General features: G+C 40.7%; 1 protein-coding gene across 1 annotated transcript in view; it reads left to right on the forward strand.

The window, feature by feature from the left end:
- The window catches only part of JADE1 (jade family PHD finger 1), a 182,691-nt gene that overhangs the window by 35,615 nt on the left and 125,576 nt on the right, over positions 1 to 21,500 (forward strand). Inside the window, exon 2 of the mRNA XM_089672199.1 lies at positions 16,076 to 16,154. Within this exon, the coding sequence (XP_089528325.1) occupies positions 16,103 to 16,154 (52 nt within the window). The 5' untranslated portion in view covers positions 16,076 to 16,102. The remainder of the gene's footprint in view (positions 1 to 16,075; positions 16,155 to 21,500) is intronic.

Below are 21,500 nucleotides of genomic sequence, written 5' to 3' on the forward strand. Positions count from 1 at the left end.
GCGGTCGCATGACACTGGCAACAGGCCGGTGTAGTGATATTTCATTGGCTGTGTCCCGCGGACACAGCCGGTGACAGATTGTGCAGCCCGCAAGCGGCTCGTTTTTAAAGGACGTCATATGACGCCCAGTCACAACGGCGAGTGTCCCGCTCGGCTGTCAATCGGTTATAGGCCGGGCGGGAAGGTGTTAATAATTAACTGTCAAATCATTTATATCATCCTAAGCATAATCTATACAACGCACTATATAAGTGTGGGGGAGGGGGGGGGGGGCTTTCCCACTGCGCTGAGCACCAGGGCCTGCTTAAGCATACACCTTTTATGCTTTTGAAATGGTGTGTAATGGAGTCAAGAGAATAGAATTTTTTTGTTTTAGCACAAAACTAATTTTACAATTAAAATTCTGGTTACATTATGTCCTTTTCAGTACAGTGGTGTGCAGAAAAGGCATGTTCTGTAAGATGCTTCACCGCCAAGCATATTGTTTTTATTTTTTTTTTTGGAGGTTTGTACATCTTGGGGGTCACTGCTTGCAGTTTTTTGCAGATAGTTATATAGAGAAGTATTTTCAGGCAAAAGCTGCAGACTCTTTCACTCCCTATGTAGGTTACAATGAAAGTATCTGTTTTCTATGAGTAACACACCATCCTCCCTTTTTTTTTTTTTTTTTTTTTTTTTTTTTAATTTCCAAAATGCACCTGTGCATAATTTTTATTACCTTGACTTCTGTGGTTGTAAACTAATAGTGAACAGGGTTCTTGAGCCTGTTTTTGAGGAAGTGAAAATCCCCCATCTTTAGAAAGCACATGGTGACTAGTGTGGTTTAAAGAACATCTGTCATAACATTTCCTCTCCTATCTGCATTGGCTCAGTGTTCTCATTTGCTGAGTGCTGATACTAATTATTATCCTGTGGTACTGCTCCTAGAAAGCAAGCATTTGCTGTGTCATCAGTCTATTGCAGATTGTCCTATGTGTACTTTTGTGATACTCCTTTTTAATTTAGGTAGACTGGTAAATGCCAAAATGCAGTCACACACATGATTGTGTTTTGTGTATCATAACTAGGGTACAAACAAACATGAAAATTATTGATCTTGTAAATTGTACTCCTGTTCAGGAATGTATACATTTGCATATCTCATAGTGTACAGTTTAGTTTGAATTCTGATCCTCTGTTCACCTTGGAGGTAAAGCAAGCTGGCCATAAGAAGCCCTATGCTACCCCAATTTAACCACTTACCCTCCTGAGGATTTACCCCCCTTCATGACCAGACAATTTTTTGCGTTACAGTTTTGCGTTACTTTAACTGACAATTGCACGGTCATGCATTGCTGCACCCAAATGAAATTTACGTCCCTTTTTTCCCCCACAAATCAAGATTTCTTTTGGTGGTATTTGATTGCCTGTGCGTTTTTTTTTTTTTTTTTTTTTTTTGTGCTATAGAGAAGAAAAAAAATACAATTTTGAGAAAAAAAAAACAATATTTGACTTTTTGCTATTAAACATGTCCAGGAAAAAAAATTCTAAATCAAATTTCATCATAAATTTAGGCCAAAATGTATTCTGCTACATGTCTTTGCTAAAAAAAAAAATAAAATCCCAATACGTGTAAATTAATTGGTTTGCGTGAAAGTTATAGCGTTTACAATTGGTGGTATATATATATATATATATATATATATATATATATATATATATATATATATATATATATATATCGGACTGCGGAGGACATTCTGACACTGGGGGGAACTGACTTGGTGTCACTGACATCCCCAGTGACACCAATACAGTGATCAGTGCTAAAAAAAAAAAAAAAAAAAAGACACTGCACTGGGCAGGAAGGGGTTAACATGAGGGGTGATCAAAGAGTTAACTGTGTTCTGGGTGTGGTTTACTATGGGGCGATGTCTGTGTGCTTCACTGTAAGCACACTGCTTTTGGATGGCTGTGCTGTTCAAAGCAGTTTGCCCAAGCTGACAGGGAGGAGAACTGTTAGTAAACAAAACAGTTCTCCTCCCTGTCAGAGATCCTCAGTAATCACCGGCCAGGACACGGTGATTGACGGCCGCAAATGGCAGCGTGCGTAGGGCACGCACGCCCCCTACCCGGAAATGTGAAATCGCGTATATATGTGGTTTTGCGCACCCGTGCCGCCCTGTAGTAGTATTTCTGTGCAAGAATCAAAATATTTAGATTGAGGGGACAAATGTTAGAAAATATTGACATGATTGGGATCATGCTGTTGAGATTTGCCACTAAGAGGTGTGAACGAGTGCTTGTTTGGGATTCCCATTCTATCTGGCTGGTACTTGCGGCTCAAGCCGTGCAAAAACAGCTGTGTAACCTGGTGATGCAAATGACAAGCAGATGTCTTCCAAGCCCATTGTCAGACCTGTTCTTTTCTGTCTTGAGCTGTACAACTACTGTGGCTTTGGTCAGGAAGATGCATCTGTGTAAAAACAAGGAACAGGGGGTGCACCACCTGTGTGATAGCTTTAATAATGTTAAAGGAACAGATGTATACTCAAACACCATCAGCAATAAGGCACATCAAAGTACACAATGTATTTGAAGTGACCTGGTCACCTAGACAAGTGCGAGAAGACCTTCTAAAGGGCTGATACATTTAGAAGGGGGGGATCCCCTCTTTCTCAGAGCCACTTTGTCTAGCTGACCAGGTCGCTTCATATACATTCAGGACTTTGATGTGCTTTATTGCTGATGATTGTGAGTATACATCTGTTCCTTTTAACATTAATAAAGCCATCACAAAGGTAATGCGTTAGGTTGGGGTGCCTTCCGTTCCTTGTTTTTGCAGTTTTTTTTCCTCTGGGTTTCCCTAGCCCAAAGAGGGCAGCAAAGCCAGTACAACTATTGGAATAGTTGGAATAGCTGAAGATTGTGGATTGACATTTTCCAGTGCATTTCTCTTGAGTGCAGGAGATTTGTGTGTGTGTGTGTGTGTGTGTGTGTGTGTGTGTGTGTGTGTGTTTTTTTTTCTTTTTTGTTTGCACATGGCAAAAACACCTTAACTTTGGTTTTACCACACCTCAAACTGCAAATGTAAATTAACCCTTACTGTTCTGAGCCCCCTATGAGGCTGCGTTTTACCTGTAATGCAGGTGCAGCACAGTGTATCTGCGACTTTCTTGAGTTCGCTTCACTTTGTCATAGACTTCTATTATATCCTTCATGTGTATATACTTCTATTATATCCTTCTATTATATCCTTCATGTGTATATACTTCTATTATATCCTCAGGATATAATAGAGGTCTATGGCTAAGCACCTCAAACCTGCAGGAAAGCTGCAGACGCACTGCACCCATTGTGTGGGTAAACCGAAGCGCATCAGTGTGGAACCAGCCCTATACTATTATGTTCAGTAGGGCTGAAACAACGAATCAACATAATCGATAAGCTATTTTCATAATTGATTAATCGGTCAGCTGATTAGTTGGCCTGCATACAGAATGCATTATTTGTCTGTCAGTATACACAGTAAAACACACAGCTCAGTACACTGTTCATACATGTCAGTAAATGCCTGAGAATTTGTGAGGAGCAATGCCTCATGGGACATGTAGTACTGGGCAGAAGAAGGAAGTGACAGTGGCTAAATGGTTAGCACTTCTGCCTGGCAGTACTAGGGTCGTTGGTTTGAATCCCAGCCACGGCACCACCTGCCTGGAGTTTGCATGTTCTCCCTGTGCCTGCGTGGGTTTCCTCCGGGTACTCCGGTTTCCTCCCACACTCCAAAGACATGCTGGTAGGTGAATTGGATCCTGTCTAAATTGGCCCTAGTATGTGTATGTATGAATGTGAGTTAGGGACCTTAGATTGTATGCCCCTTGAGGGTTAGGGACTGATGGGAATGAAAAATATATATGTAAAGAGCTGCGCAAATTGATAGCGCTATATAAGTACCTGAAATAAATAATAAGTGATAGACAAGTTGTTTTTTTTTTTTTACCTTGATATAAGGTACACTATACTATGCCAAATAGTCTCAGCCTATAGTACTACTTTAATATAAAATATTTAGTCCCCCTCCACCGTGTGTGTTTGTTTTCAACCTAACTTCTCTTAGTTCCTTAATTTTGGTCTGTGACCTGTACAATTGAAAGGGTTTTGTTCAATAAGTACAAAACAAGCAAGAAAAAAAACACGTTGATCCTGCAAAAAATTCATTGCTGTCTTGTGGAATCTGCAGAATAATCTTGAGCTATGTTATCGGGAAGTGTTTTTTTTTTTTTTTTGGCTTCGCTCCCTTTTCTTGTGAGCAGTGATGAAGTTTCCCCTAGGAGAATTTAACAGGACCCCCACAACTGCGTCTGTATCTTATACCCAGTTCCTATTTTGGCCTGCTTAATCATTTAAGAGGTCATTGGATATTGGCAAGTGTTTTAGTGTACGTTGTTGGAAGATAAACAATTTTTACTGTGCTTAAACACTTTTTGACACTATGGAGATTGACATTTAAAATGCTTATTTATATTAGCACTTTATGAATTCATTATGGTTTTTATACTTTTTTTTTTGTCTATGTATAAGTTGTTTTTAGCACTGCATTATTGTATTTTAAATTATTTTTCATTAGCTGACTGGCCATTGCATCCAAATAATCTGTAAAAACTGACTTTACTTAAAAAGTCTGATTTCTTTTTTCTGTTTTCCCAGCTATCTTGGAATAGAGAGCTGTAACATAAGAGGCAGAACAATAAAACACTTATAACAGCCTTTATGCACTGATAGATGGGATAGCAAGAGGAATGGTATGGCACTTGTTGAATGTTGAATCTGTCATTAATGATATTTTATGAAACTGCTAGTTGCCTGCAGGTTAGACTGATTTATTGACTTTAGTACATATTCACCAACTCAGAACAAGTGTGCACGTTAGGGGTGCTGAATTTACTGTGACCTGACAGAGGCGTTTGAAATTAAAAGCAACCAGTAAAGCGGAACTAAACTGTATCTGAGCACCACAAACTGAAAACGCAATTTAAAGTGGATGTAAGCCCTACATACAGTGGATATCAAAAGTATACACACCCCTGTTAAAATGCCAGGTTTCTGTGATGTAAAAAAATGAGACCAAATAAATAATTTCAGAACTTTTTCCACTTTTAATGTGACCTATAAACTGCACAACTCAATTAAAAAACAAACTGAAATCTTTTAGGGGGGAAGTAAACCTAAAAAAGTAAAATAATGTGGCTGCATAAGTGTGCACTCCCTCTTTTATAACTGGGGATGAAGCTCTGTTCAGAATTCAGCAATCACATTCAAAATGGGGCAACACAGTGGCTAAATGGTTAGCACTTCCGCCTGGCAGTGCTAGGGTTGCTGGTTCAAATCCCGACCACGGCACCACCTGCCTGGAGTTTGCATGTTCTCCCTGTGCCTGCGTGGGTTTCCTCCGGGTACTCCGGTTTCCTCCCACTCTCCAAAGACATGCTGGTAAGTTAATAAATTGGCTCCTGTCTAAATTGGCCCTAATATGTGTATGCATGGATGTGAGTTAGGGATCTTAGATTGTATGCTCATTTAGGGTTAGGGACTGATGTGAATGTATATATAAAGCGCTGCGTAAATGGACAGCGCTATATAAGTACCTGAAATAATTAATAAATTCATGTTAAATAGGAGTCAGTGCACACCTGCTGTCATTTAAAGTGCCTCTGATTAACCCCAAATAAAGTTCAGCTGTTCTAGTAGGTCTTTCCTGACATTTACCTAATCGCATCCTACAGCAAAAGCCATGGTCCACAGTAGTGGTACACTGAAATGAAAATTCTGGTGCCGAAACCGAAAATTCAAAATGCACTTGGCCGAAAAGCGAAATGCTCAGTTTTTAAAAATGAATATATATTTTTTGGAGAAAAATACACTTTGATTAAAAAATATATATCCCAATTTTTTTGTAAAATAAAAAAGAGGATGTTACGGCAAGTAAATAGATACCCAACATGGGACGCTTTAAAATTGTGCATGCTTGTGGAATTGCATGAAACTGCAGTACTTAAAAAAAAAATCTCTATGGGTGATGCTTTAAAAATTTTTACAGGTTAGCAGTGTAAAGTTACAGAGGAGGTCTAGTGTGAGAATTATTGCTCTTGCTCTGATGTTCATGGCGATACCTCACTTGTGTATTTTGAACACCGTTTACATATGTGGGCATGGCCTATGTATGAGTTCACCACTACGTGCGAGCATGGTTGGACGGGGGCACTTTTAAGCTGTTTTTGTTAATTTATTTAATGTGTTATTGTTTGTTTTTTTTAATTTATTTAATGTGTTATTGTTTGTTTTGTGTTTTTTTTTTTTTTTTTGCACTCTGCCTTTTAAAAAAAGTTTAATCACTTTTATTACAAGGAATGCATGCATCCCTTGTGATAGAAATAATTAGTGACAGGTCCTCTTTATGGAGAGATATGGGGTCAATAGGACCCCATATCTCTCTTCTGCAATGTAAAGCATTAGATAAAAAAAAAAAAAGCATTGATCTAGTGCTTTAAACGGAAAAAAAAATGTAACTGGAAGTTGCATCACTCTAGTCCTCCAAGGGCATAGAGATGAGTGGAGGCCATCTTTCCTTCACTAATCTATATGCCCAGCTCTGGGATCGTTCGTTGGTTTCTTGGGTAAGGCTGAGAACTCCCGAGGGGCGGCTGACGAGTAGTGGTGAGGGGCGGGTTTTTTTCGCACCTGTATCGGTCCTTTTTTTTTTTCCATATTGGCCAACAGCCGAAAGGGGTGTTTTCAGCCGAAATGTTTCTGCCACCGAAATTTTGGTGCATCCCTAGTCCGCAGAGAGCTTCCAAAGCATCAGAGGGATCTCATTGTTGGAAGGTATCAGTCAGGAGAAGGGTACAAAAGAATTTCCAAGGCATTAGATATACCATGGAACACAGTGAAGACAATCATCAAGTGGAAAAAATATGGTGCAACAGCGACATAACCAAGAACTGTACGTCCCTGCAAAATTTATGAAAAGACCAGAAGAAAACTGGTCTGGGAGGCTGCCAAGAGGCCTACAGCAACATTAAAGGAGCTGCAAGTATATCTTGCAAGTACTGGCTGTGTGGTACATGTGACATCAATCTCCCGTGTTCTTCATATGTCTGGGCTATGGGGTAGAGCGACAAGACGTAAGCCTTTTCTTATGAAGAAAAACATGCAAGCCCGGCTACATTTTGCAAAAATACATCTGAAATCTCCCAAAAGCATGTAGGAAAATGTGTTTATGGTCTGATGAAACCAAGACTGAACTGTTTTTGGCCATAATTCCAAAAAATATGTTTGGTGCAAAACACTGCACACCACCAAAAGAACACCATACCCACAGTGAAGCATGGTGGTGGCAGCATCATGCTTTGGCGCCGTTTTTTTTTTTTTTTTTTTTTCAGCTGGAACTGGGGTCTTAGTCAAGGTAGAGGGAATTATGAACCATTCCAAATACCAGTCAATATTGGCACAAAACTTTCAGGCTTCTGCTAGAAAGCTGAACATGAAGAGGAACTTCAACTTTCAGCATGACAATGACCCAAAGTATACATCAGGGATGTTGAATTCATAGCGCCCGGGACATGTAGTTCTGGGCGCTGGGCAGGTATTTTTTTTTTTTCTGTTTATTTTACCTTTTAGCCCTGCTGTGGGCAAGTAGCAGGGCTCACCTGTCAGGTTGAAGCATTCAGGCAGCAGCTCTGCCGCTAATTACTTCCACACAGTGCCAGCCTCTGCCTCCCCTCGTGAGCCTACCCCTCCCACTGTCTCCCAGGCTCCGCTTGTCCATCTGCGGGCCTGGGACTGGGTCACCGCAGTCGGCTAGAGAAGACTGACACATCAGCTCCCTTCCCCTTCTTGTCCTGACCCAGAAGTGACGTTATGATGTCACTTCCTGGTCCCCGTTGAAAGTTTTCCCAGCCATCGAGGGGAAAGAATGACCCTTGATGTCTCAATAAATAGAACCTGTCTCCATGAGATGAAAAAAAATTAAGTAAAAACATTTTTTATTGTAAAATATTAACGTTACACTCAAGCACATAACACCCCCCCCCCCCCACCCCCACATATACGCACGTACAAATGTAAAAGCAAGCACTGGGGTGCCTACGCATGAAAACGTTGCTTTTGATACACGTTACATATCACCGTGCATGCCAGAATGTGAGCAATAATTTTAGCACCAGACCTCCTCCGTACACTATACTGATGACCTATAAGGGGCTTTAAAAGTGTCACCTATAGAAGATATATAGGGTCATGAGTGCACATAAATTTAGGGTTTGACATGTTGGATATCTGTTTACTCGGTGCAAGCTCGTCTTTTTTATATTTTACAAAAAAAAAATAGGGTAATTTATTGCTTTTTTTTTTGCCCTAAAATTAACTTGCTTGTATTTTTTACTGAAATTTTGCGGTAATGTCATAAAAACACATTAAAAAATTGTAACTACTACTATTTCATTCTCTAGGGTGTCTGCTTTAATAAAATATATCATGTTTGTTGGTTTTATGTAATCTTCAGGTCTAAAATTATTTTTTAAACGCAAAAATGGCAGCGAAAGGGATAAAGGATAAGCCCGACACTTCCCTTTCCTGAGGAGCACCCAATCAGTGCCCATTACACTGCAAGGTCTCTCCCCTCCCTGCTGGTCCCCACATGCGGTACTGTAGACAGGCAGGGAGGTGAGCAGAAGATTAAAAAAAGCCCCAGACATTCCTAAAAGCACCACAGATTTAAATACGGTTCAAATGTATTTTTTTTTTTTTGTCTGGACAGGTAGATTGGGGCACCGATTTAGTCCCTGGACAAGTAGTGTTTTTCAAAAATTTCCACACCCCTGAATGCATCCAAAGGAATGGCTTCACCAGAAGATTCAGGTTTTGGAATGGCCCAGACCTGAATCTAATCAATAATTTGTGGGGTGATCTGAAGAGGGCTGTGCACAGGAGATGCCCTTGCAATCTGAGACATTTGGAGCATTTCTGCAAGGAAGAGTGGGCAAATATTTCCAAGTGAAGATGTGCCATGCTGGTAGACTCATATCCAAAAAGACAGTGCTGGAATCAAATCAAAAGGTGCTTCAACAAAGTATTAGTCTAAGGGTGTGCACACTTATGTAACCACATTATTTATTATTTAAGTTTTTCATTTTTACTTCCCTTCACCTAAAAGATTTCAGTTTGTTGTTCAACTGAATTGTACAGTTTATAGGTTACATTAAACCTGGGTTCACACTGATGCGGTGCGGAATTCGCAGCATTTTCTGTTCATGTGAATCGCTGCAGGTGTGTGTGTGTTAAGTTACCAACATCCCCAAATTGGTCTGCAAAACGCGGTGCGATTTGCAGAATTGGATGGCATCCATGTGAATACCCATGCAATCCAATTCTAGCGTGGACCAAAAAAAGGGTCCTGCACCTCTTTGGAGCGGATGCGGTGCAATTGGAGCCATACAAAATGTATGGCTCCAATCGCACTGTACACAATTCGCATGTGATTTGCACAGGAATGAGGTGCGAATCACATGCAATATACCGCACCACACAAGTGTGAACCCAGCCTAAGTGGAAAAAGTTCTGAAATTATTTATCTTTTGTCTTTTTTTTTTTTTTTTTTTCCATCACAGAAACCTGACCTATTACCAGGGGTGTGTAGTCTTTTTATATCCATTGTATACCCAGTGAAGTGCTTGGCTTCAGGTGATGCACAGAGTTGAAATCCTCCTACATACGTTGTTCATGTTTATCTACAGCCGTCTTTCCACTACATTCATTAAAAGTGCAAAACTTACACAGGTTCTCTTAGCTCTGAAAAGCAAGAGCGGGGAGCAGAAGTTACACTCAGTGAGAGCTGCCCCCTTCACACAGGAGCAGAGCCGAGGCTGTCAATCTATTGGAGGTCTCTCCCTTGTCACCTTTTTGACCTTGGTGTCAGGAAAACTTGTCAGACGTGATTCATGCTGATAGAGGAATGAAGCAGCAGACATTACAGCAGCAATTACACTAGGTGCTCTGGATAGAGACAAATACACATTATGTTATGGGGATGATAGAGGGATAGGCTTTATTTTATTATTCAAAGCAAACTGACCCATTCATCCATGTTCCCATTCTTTATTTTGAAAAACACCCCTCTAGCATTATTAGCCACGGCTGTGTTGAGTAAAGGCAGGTGGTTCATGTATCATTTACTTATGGGCAGAGTGGATTTGATTTAAATCACTAGTGAAAAGGCTCGATTTTAAATAATAATTTTTAAAGAGCAACTGTCATCTCTGTCCCGCAGCGGCTTCACCTCTGACCCGTTGTTGACTCACCGACCGTCCCATTCACGTTAATGGGATGGCTGGTGATGTGGCAGTGACACAACAAGGTGAGGGACGTGGCGGCAGCAGGTGAGTTTATACCCGCAAACAGGCATTGCCATGATGGATCTAAAAGGACAGGTGCTCTTTAAATGTAAGGAATCTGACTCATTCTTGCTGGTAGTTAGAATCTTTAATATTTGCAAACCAAATGAAGGTTTCCGCTTTAGAATAATAAGCTGTCGGGTTAGTAAAACAGCGATATCAGTACTGATTTTAGGTTAATAGGTTAATCACACATAGTTGGAGAAATACTCAAATTCTTTTATTTCTCATGGTTACTGTGAAATTGTGTAAATGCATCAATGCAGTGCGTGTTATCTCAGCTTGCAGAGCTTGGATTCATTGAATGAGTTTACCAAAAACGTAAATATTGCAGAATATACAGCCTCATGCTATATAACTAAGCTCCATTTCATGCTGAATAAACTAAATTATTAATGTATCTTAAATAGAAAACTATATTTTAGGTAGATTTTTTACTTCAAAAGCATTTTATTAAAATGTAATAAAATAAAATCTGATTTTTAAATGAAGAAAAATCCACTTTTTTTTTTTTTTTTTTAATCAATTTTTATCCACCCTGCTTCTGGGATCCATTTGCCCTTAGCTAAGGCAATTAGGCAGGAGGGTCTGCTTAGCTGAGAAAGCCTCCTCCAGTACCATGGGGTTTGGTGGCAGCAAATTTTTCTATGTACACCTGTGAAAAAGGCTGTTTTCATTTGTGTAGGCTGAAAAGGTGTTCTGTGCAGGCAACTTTTTCAGATCAATGACAGGCTGATGGGTGCACGAATCTCCAAGCGAATTCCAGAATGTACATCCTTGTGGAACTGATGCAGGGATCAGAATGCAGACAGATCTTTTGAGAAGAGCATATGTTGGGTTAGGTGCAGTCTTTTATAATATGTATATTTTGTCTGTGGTTTACACTGTATAGAGCTTATAGCAAAACAGAAATTTTAGAGATGGTTATGAATAAGGACCTTTTTGTAAAATTAATAGCGAGTTACTAGTTTTTGAAGAATTTCCTTATTGTGTAGGTTTCTTTGCTTTTTTCGTTTGATACATATTTTGCATGCAATATTAGAAATGCAAATGCCCTTCAGGCAAAACACACCAGCGTCCGTGTTGTTTGATAGAGCCTGTCAACTTGTCACTTAACATGTTTTTACTGTATGCATAAAAATGTAGATATGGATTTATTTCTGTTATGAGATTTACATTTTGACGTGTACTGGCTGTTTGTTTGTTTTTTTGTTTATATTAATTTTGAGTCCAGTATTAAAACTGTAGTTAGCAGACAGTCTGCAGGAAGTACCTTAATGTTTACCATTTGATATACCATTATTGATACATGCAGTTATAATACGCTTGACATTATTTGCAGCCAGCTAATATTATTTTCTTGAATTTACCAAAAGTTTCTCTTCTTTGCAGCCTGGGGGTATACTGTGCATTGTTTATCAAATGCCTCCAGCAGTCTTTAGTGCTCATATTATGACCTCCTTGCTATACTCAGAAGCCTCACCATAACTATGAACTATAACAGACTTCTCCTGCTATTGATGTTTTACTTTTTAGTGAGATACTTTCAGATACTCAGGCACATTTTGTACACATTGTCACTTTGCCCCAGTGTTGCCAACCATCTGTACTTTATGGACAGTTTCTGTAAAAAAACAAAAAAAAAAACAGGTAGTTTTCTGCTGTCCGTAAGTGTTCGTAGACTGCAGAACAGTGCACGTAAAACATCTACTTATCACCATGATCTGAGCTGCACATACACTGTATCAGAACCAGTCAAAGGGCAAACTGCTGAGCTCAGCCTCAATTTATGCAGTGGGACATGTCTGAGTGCCAGTGTGTGCGGCGACGGCGACATGGTGCACATCGGGCATGGCTTTCATAAACATGCCCTACTTCCTGCCAGAACTGAACATGTGCAGCAACACGTGTTGTGTGTGTGCTTTTTTTTTTTTTTTTTCTTCTCCCACCAGCCACCCACCATGGACAAGAAGAGAAGGACTGAAAGTGCATAAAAGGGGTCACTCTCAAGGATAAATGGGGGATTCCTGGGGATAAAAGGAGGCACTCCAGGGGCACTGATGAAAGGGGCAGTGACTGATGTAAGAGGGGACTCAGTCTGGAGGCTCTGATGTAAGAGGGCCCTCTGGGGGCACAATGAATGATGTAAGGGGGCATTCTGTGGGCTGTGATGTGGGGGAGGAACTTTGCAAACTTCAATGTATAGAGGGAATGCTGAAGACTTTGATGTAAGGGAGGACTCTGGTATGACTGTGGCTTATCCTGACTGCAGAATTCCATATGTTGTGTTTACTTAGTCCTGATCCCTATACTCTATGCACTATGTTGTACACAGGGATGCTGAATTCTTATTGCCCGACACCCGGGACATGAAGTCCTGGGCGCCGGTCAGGTAGAAGCAATCGGCGGCAGCGCTGCCACCGATTTGCTTCCACACAATACTAGCCTCTCTGCCCCCTTGTGTAAACCTCCCCCCGCCCACTGTCTCCCGGGCTCCGCTTGCTCATCTGCGGGCCCGGTTCTTCGGTATAATAGAAACAATGAAAAACTTTTTTTTTTTTCTTAAATCTTTTTTGCTCTTTTTTGTTTATAGTGCAAAAAAATAAAACACCTAGTGGTGATTAAATACCATCAGAAACTCTGTGTGTGAAAAAAAATTATAAAATGTTCATATGGGTACAATGTTGCATGACCGCGCTATTATCATTCAAAGTGCGACAGTGCTGAAAATTGGCCAGGGCACGAAGGGGGTATAAGTGCCCAGTAGGCAAGTGGTTAATATCCTTTTTTTTTTCTTTAAAGCTGTGTTTGGCCTTTAAATATCGATTGTCTTCGCTTATAAAAGAGTTTCTGTCATATTTCAGGTCAGTAAAAAAAATGTGCTCCATCAGTAAAATTTCCATATTTTGTCAGTAAAAAAAAATACTTTTTTGCCCATTCAACACAGTATCCTGACCTATCCATGCTCCCTGGTCAACTTTTATTTACATTTGAAATGAACAATTTGTAAACGCAAACCTCATATCATGTGCTTATGGCATTCTATGGTGCTTAGTATGAATCCTGGGGATCAGTGGGAATGTGTCACTTGTGGCTGTTTTCTTCAACATCAGGCAATCCATGGTGTTGCTCTGCTACCCCCCTTCCCCCAGCAAACATGAAGGGATTGACAGCCTTAGCTGACAATGTAGGTGCGCCTCAATGTTTTAGTGCGGTTTTGTGAAGGGGGGTGTGTCCAGTCACTCCTGTCCTTTTTAAGCTAGCCATAGATGGGTAGGATTTTGAACAAAACTTCTTAGGAAAAGAATGTTCTAAGGAAGTTTGTTTTTCTAATCATTGGTTGGACAAATTGACATTCATTTTCAACCTTATTGACGAGAACATTCGAAGGAACAGGATGCAAAATTGTTCTTGAACGAACAAATTTCTAACTGTGTATATGGTTTTCGTTCGGTAAAGTCCATTTATTCCAACATCAAACGTTAAAATCAAAAGCATATTTTCGAACAACAGGCAAATGTTCTACAAACTTTTGTTTTGGGTTTTTGCTCTCTGCTCTGGCTGGAGGTGTTGATCTTTGGCTGAGCTTGTGATATCGTGTCCCCACTTTCTACCTCCCAGACGCTATGCATTGCCATTTGAATGGCATACTGAGGCAAACAAATTGGTGCGCAGACCAAAGTACATATTGCATGCTTCTGTGTAGCATCATATTGCATTGCCTGACGCTAATGATTTAAATTCCATTTCTGTGAAGATTTAATTCCATTCTAAAACACTGAGGTTGAGCAGGTTGTTGCAGTGAAGGCAATCCGTCCCACCTAGTAGAAAGTTTTACAAAGGCACAGACAAGGACTATATTGGTATCTCCAAAATTGAAGCAGGTTAGAATCGTGAATGAAAAAGTTTGAAGAGCTTTTTTTTTTTTGTCTAGAGTTTTGTGCGCTTCATCCATTTTAGATGCTGTAGTTTTTGGTCTCCTAAGTTATACCTTCCACCACAGGACCCAGTTAGGGAGGGATTTGAAACTGGATCCTCTGACATTGTATGGTGTAGCTGTTCATGTATTGGAGCATAACATTTTGGTGATTCTGTATTTTTATTAAACATTTTCCTAAATGATGAGACAAAATAGTCAAAGGTAAAAACTGGGTCCATGTGCCATGAATTGAGCAAATCTACAAATATAGGAATAAACGAGGGTAATCTATTGATGGCAGAATCTATTTGTTTTATACAGCATCTCTAAATAAGACCCTAAAAAGGAGTGAAGAGCCAAGCGAAACTGAAAATTAGAAAGTGTGTGCATGTTTGTGTTTCCTTTTTTTGCTTTTTAATAGCGCTAACTTTTTTTTCTGTCTATATAAAGGTGTTGCACTCCCCAAACGCCCTGTGAGATTTTTTTTTTTTCTATTTTAAGTTGGGAAATGATTACTTTTGATGTTTTGCAACTGCGCCTTAAGAGGTTAAACCTGAAAATAAAAATGTAGTATGTTGCCGCTTACCAATCCTTAGTCGTGGTGGCTGCATTAGTTTTCTTTATAAAGTGTTTTTTTTTTTTTTCTTTCCTTGAATTGCACACTGGACATTATAAAACCACCAGTAGCATTTGTTGTAGAATGCTGCGTTAAAAGCAGAGTTTTGTCACTTTTTTAGCGTTTCTCAGCATTTCCAGTTTTTATCTTTTTTTTTTTTTTTTTTTTTTTTTTTTTTTTTTTTTTTTTTAGCAAAACTATACTCTCGCAAAAGCTTGAGGCTCTAAACCACTCATAAATGCAGCATAGCATTGTTTATTAGCATTAGAGCATTTTTACAGCTGAAAAACTCTTCAAACGCAGCAGTTCTATGGTTTTTTTTTTTTCCCCAGCTTGAAAACGCCCATGCCAAAAAATGCTCATAACAGCCTATGTGTGCATGGACACACAGGATAACATGCTGGAGATTTTACTGGCTGTAGCAAAGAATGCCTGACACCAAAAACAGCAACTGTAAAAATGCCCAGTGTGCATGAGGGTGTCTGCATTCTGGACAAAGTAATAGAGCAGACACTTTTGGAGAGCAGCATTCTCAGTCTGAGAAGACAGTATTGGTACACTATCAGATATGGACTTTACTTACAAATTAAGGGCCCCATTCACACCAGAAACACTGTGGGGGAAACCCACTTTCTGCTCGCATTTCCCAATGCGAGCAAATCCAGTGAATTTACCTGCACCGAATTGCATGGTACTTCTCTAACTAATACTTTGGGCATATTGGTCTGTTTAAAGTAAGTTGAAAAATAACAGACTTACTGGCTAGATCACCAGGTGAAAATAAAGGGGAGAGGGAAAAAAAAACCCACAAATGCAGCCACCACATCTAACAATTGATAAGCTTCAATTTAATACGTTTTCCTTTTTGGTGTTTAATACCACTTTGAATTGTAACCAATGTACTTCAATAACCTACAGATTGCTGTAGGTTAGATAGCCCTGTATTAAATAAGCCTAGTGCTTATTTTTAATAAAAAAATCCTTTATCACAGCTTGTTCCTTTCGTGTTCTCTGAACTTTTTTGATTTGTTTTTTTGTCCTCATGTATTTTTATTATTGGAACAAGGAGTCCGATTTAGTAGTGAGTGACTGCATTTTGTGTCTCTTTTGCAGGTTGCCAGTGGTATTCCTGTGCAAACCATGAAACGTTCAAGACTACCCAGTAGTAGTGAAGATTCGGATGACAATGCTAGTAAGTTTGGAGATTGTGCTTGAAGAGACTGTCTTATGACTTTTTTTTTCCCCATAGTGATTACACTTTTTTTTGTTTAGTCAAATGACAATTTTTATTCCAGCAATTTTAAAGTATAATTCACAAATGGACAATATACAATAGCAAGACACATCGTAAAAATATGTATGCGATAAAAGAAAAACACACACACATATTTTATTGCCAAAAGTATTGGGGCACCTCTCCAAATCATTGGCTTCAGGTGTTTTCAACCACCTCCATGGCCACAGATGTATAAAATCAAGCACCTAGGCATGCCGACTGCTTCTACAAACAGTCAGGGGAACTCTTAAGGCGTCAGAATACCAAGACATTTTGTGGGAACAGTTTGGAGATTTTGAAATACTCAGACCAGCCCGTCTGGCACCAACAGTCATGCCACGTTCATAGTCACTTAAATCCCCCTTTTTCCCCATTCTGTTACTCTGAACTTCAGCAAGTTGCCTTTAATGCATCTAAATGCCTAAACGCATTGAGTTGCTGGCATGTGATTGGCTCATTAGCAATTTGTTTTATCAAGCATTTGAACAGGTATATCTAATAAAGTGGCTGGTGAGTGTATAGATACAGAGGGGAAAATAATTGTTTGATGCCCTGCAGATTTTGTAAGTTTGACACTTTGCATTTAATGAGTCTATCTCATATATTAGTTTCATGTTTTAAGTTGCATTACTGAAATAAATGAACTTTTGCACAATATTCTAATTTTTCGAGTTTCACCTGTAGGTGTAAATTAAATTTTAGAGACAGAAAATCAACCAAAAACCCATGATACAAGTGTTATAAATTGAGTTTCTGTTTACTGAGTAAAATAAGTATTTGATCCAGAAGCAAACATGACTTACCGTATTTTTCGCCGTATAAGACGCACCTGACCATAAGACGCACCAAGGTTTTAGAGGCAGAAAACAGGAAAAAAAAATTCTGAACTAATGGACTGCAGACACAGTACAGGATATGACCAGAGACTGCGGACACAATACAGGAGATGACCAGAGACTGCAGACATAGTACAGGAGATGACCAGTGACTGCAGACATAGTACAGGAGATGACCAGAGACTGCGGACAGCACAGGGATGACCAGAGACTGCGGACAGCACAGGGATGACCAGAGACTGCGGACAGCACAGATGACTGCTGACCTTTGGGGAGGTGGGGAGCGGGTATCTGAATTTGACAGGTACCCGCTCTTACTTCCGCAGAGTTTTTGTTTGATCTTACCTGTTCCTCGATCCAGCCGCGCGCTGTCTTCCCGGCTTCTGTAATGGCGCTCGGCATGACAGCCGGGTGCCCAGTGTGCATGAGCGAGAAGCACTTGCGCTTTGTGATTGGTCCGGCGGCTTCTAGGATCTGTCATGTGTCCCAGGTACCGCCTTACCATTCACAAATAGCACCGCTTCTTGCGCATGCGAACTTGGCACCCGGCTGTCATGCCCACACTACAGAAGCCGGGAAGACAGCACACCGCTGGATAGAGGAACAGGTAAGGTCCCGCTGCAGAGCTGAGCGGCCGGCCCGGTATTCTGACACGGCCGCGGTGGAAATACCGGACCGGCCGCTCCATATTCGCCTTATAAGACGCACTGACATTTCCCCCCCAGTTTTGGGGAAGAAAAAGTGCGTCTTATATGGCGAAAAATACGTTAGTACTTCGTGGAGAAACCCTTGCTGGCAAGCATAGAGGTAAGATGTTTCTTGTAGTTGGTTACCAGGTTTGCAGACCTCTCAGGAGGGATTTTGATTCACTCTTTTTTGCAGATCTTCTCTAAATCCTTAGTTTCTTGGCTGTCGCTTGGCAACTTGAAGTTTCAGCTCCCTCCATAAATTTTCTATAGGATTAAGGTCTGGAATCTGGCTAGGTCACTCCATGACCTTAATGTGCTTCTTCTTGAGCCACTGCTTTGTTGCTTTGGCAATATGTTTTGGGTCATTGTCATGCTGGAAGACCCATCCATGACCCATCTTCCATGTTCTGGAAGAAGGTTCTCATCCAAGATTTTACAATACATGGCCCCGTCCATTGGCCCCTCAATATGGCTAAGTTGGCCTGTACCTTTTAGCAGAGAAACTGTCCCAAAGCATAATGTTTCCACCTCTGTGCTTGAGTGTAGGGATGATGTTCTTAGGGTCATAGTCAGCATTTTTCTGCCTCCAAACACGATGAGTCAAGTTAATGCCAAACAGCTCAATTTTGGTGTCAGCTGACCACAGCACTTTCTCCCAATCCTTCTATGAATCATTTAGATATTTACTTGAAAACTTCAGACGGGCCTGTACATGTGCCTTCTTGAGGAGGGGGACTTTGCAAGTGCTGCAGGATTTCAATCCATGGCGGCATATTGTGTTACCAATGGTTTATTGGTGACTGTGGTCCCAACTGCCTTGAGATCATTCATAAGATCCTCCCGTGTAGTTCTGGGCTGATCCGTCACTTTTCTCATGATCATCCTTCTCCTATGAGGTGAAATCTTGCATGGAACTCCAGACAGAGGGCAACTGGTTATTTTTTGCTTCTATTTGTGAATAATCGCTCCAACAGTTGTCTCCTGGTTTTGTAGCCCATTCCAGCCTTGTGCAGGTCTACAATCTTGTCCCTGAAGTCCTTTGACAGTTCTTTGTCTTGCCCATGGTGGTGAGGTTTGAATGGAAGAAAGATTCTGTTGACAGGTGTCTTTTATACACCTAATGAGTTGTCGTTATGAGCACCTTCTTAAATTGACAGGACTAATCTGTGTACCTCATGAGCACATAGCTAGTCTGTGGGAGCCAGAATTGTTGTAGGTTGGTAGGAGATCAAATACTTATTTTACTCACTGAACTGCATCTGCAATTATAACATTTGCTATGTTTTTTCTGGATTTTTGGTTGATATTTTGTCTCTACCATTTAAAAATACACCTATGATAAAAATTATAGACCCTTAACCACTAGCCTACAGGGCACTTCTACCCCCTTCCTGCCCAGGCCAATTTCCAGCTCTCAGCGCTGTCGCACTTTGAATGACAATTGCGTGGTCAAACACTGTACCCATATGTAATTTTTATCATTTTTTTGTGACAGAGCTTTATTTTGGTGGTATTTAATCTCCTCTGGGTTTATTTTTTCTTAAACAAACCAAAAACCACTGAAATTTTTGAAGAAAAAAATTTTTTTCTTAGTTTTTTTGTTATAAAATTTTGTAAATATGTGATTTTTCTCCTTCACTGATGTGCGCTAATGAGGCTGCACTGATAGGCTGCACTGATGGACACTGATAGGTGGCACTGATGAAGAGGCACCGGTAGGTGGCACTGATGGGCATTGACAGGCATCACTGATGGGCACTGTTAGGCGGCACTGTTAGGCGGCACTGAAAGGCAGCTCAGATGGGCACTGATATGTAGCATTGATGTGCACTGGTATGTGGCACTGTTGTGGCAATGATGGACACTGATAGGTGGCACTGCTGGGGCTACACTGATCATCAGTGCCATGATGATCAGTGTACATGTCCCCTCCGCGGAAAGCCGATTACCGGCTCTCCTCCCGAGCTGTCAGCGTGACAGCTCGAGAGGAGAGAAATGCCGTTAACCGGCATTTCTCTCCTCCCGAGCTGTCAGCGTGACAGCTCGAGAGGAGAGAAATGCCGTTAACCGGCATTTCTCTGTTTACATGTGATCAGCTGTGATTGGACACAGCTGATCACATGACCGAGCCGACACCTTCGGCTCTTTCCGTGATTGGTGATCCACTGTGTTCGAGGGACACAGCGCACAGCCGATCGCCGTGCTGCGCGCACCCTGAGCCGCACATGCGCAGTGAGAATGGGAGGACGTCATATGACGTCCTCCCAGAACGAGAGAACCACCTTGCGCCCGTCATATTACTATATGGCGGGCGGGAGGTGGTTAAAGTGTTACTAAACTCCATTCACTATATCTGGTCTCCCACAGTACACAGAATATGGAAATGAAATTATTTTAGTAAATATAAACTGCTAAATGCATTTTTTTCAGCAGTTAGAGCAGTCTTGTGACTTCAGCAGAACACTGGTTAAAGCTTGTAGGAGGAGTTTTTTTTTTTTTTGCTCTAGGAGGATGTGAAAACTCTGACTCTCTGTCTGGACAGTGCTGATTGGCCCTGTGCTGATCACATGCACTCTCCCAAGAAAAAAAAAACCTCTCTAGCAATACACACCAATCTGCACGTGACCACGGGTTGAGTCTATATTAGATGGTCATTTCAACAAGAGGAGGGGCAGAGAAGAAAGGATCAAACAGCCTTTTTGCACAATGCAGAGGATTAATTCCGTAGGTTTCACAGCGAGTAGAACAAGCATTTTTTATTTTACTGCATTTACAGACTGATTTTACTGTTGTGGGTTTAGTAACACTTTAATTTCTCTGTAAGTGGGCAAACTTACAAAATCTGCAGGGGATCAAATAATTTTCGCCTGTGTGTGTGTGTGTGTGTGTGTGTGTGTGTATGTATGTATGCATATGTGTGTATGTATATATGTATATACAGTCAGGTCCATAAATATTGGGCCATCGACACAATTCTAACATTTTTGGCTCTATACACCACCACAATGGATTTGAAATGAAACAAACAAGATGTGCTTTAACTGCAGACTGTCAGCTTTAATTTGAGGGTATTTACATCCAAATCAGGTGGACGGTGTAGGACTTACAACAGTTTGCATATGTGCCTCCCACTTGTTAAGGGACCAAAAGTAATGGGACAGAATAATAATCATAAATCAAACTTTCACTTTTTAATACTTGGTTGCAAATCCTTTGCAGTCAATTACAGCCTGAAGTCTGGAATGCATAGACATCACCAGATGCTGGGTTTCATCCCTGGTGATGCTCTGCCAGGCCTCTACTGCAACTGCCTTCAGTTCCTGCTTGTTCTTGGGGCATTTTCCCTTCAGTTTTGTCTTCAGCAAGTGAAATGCATGCTCAATCGGATTCAGGTCAGATGACTGACTTGGCCATTGCATAACATTCCACTTCTTTCCCTTAAAAAACTCTTTGGTTGCTTTTGCAGTATGCTTTGGGTCATTGTCCATCTGCACTGTGAAGCGGCGTCCAATGAGTTCTGAAGCATTTGGCTAAATATGAGCAGATAATATTGCCCCAAAACACTTCAGAATTCGTCCTGCTGCTTTTGTCAGCAGTCACATCATCAATAAATACAAGAGAACCAGTTCCATTGGCAGCCATACATGCCCACGCCATGGCACTACCACCAACATGCTTCACTGATGAGGTGGTATGCTTAGGATCCTGAGCAGTTCCTTTCCTTCTCCATACTCTTC

The sequence above is a fragment of the Staurois parvus genome, unplaced genomic scaffold, assembly GCF_062004578.1.
Source record: "Staurois parvus isolate SC_StPar_1 unplaced genomic scaffold, SC_StPar_1.0 ptg000122l, whole genome shotgun sequence".
Taxonomy (NCBI): domain Eukaryota; kingdom Metazoa; phylum Chordata; class Amphibia; order Anura; family Ranidae; genus Staurois; species Staurois parvus.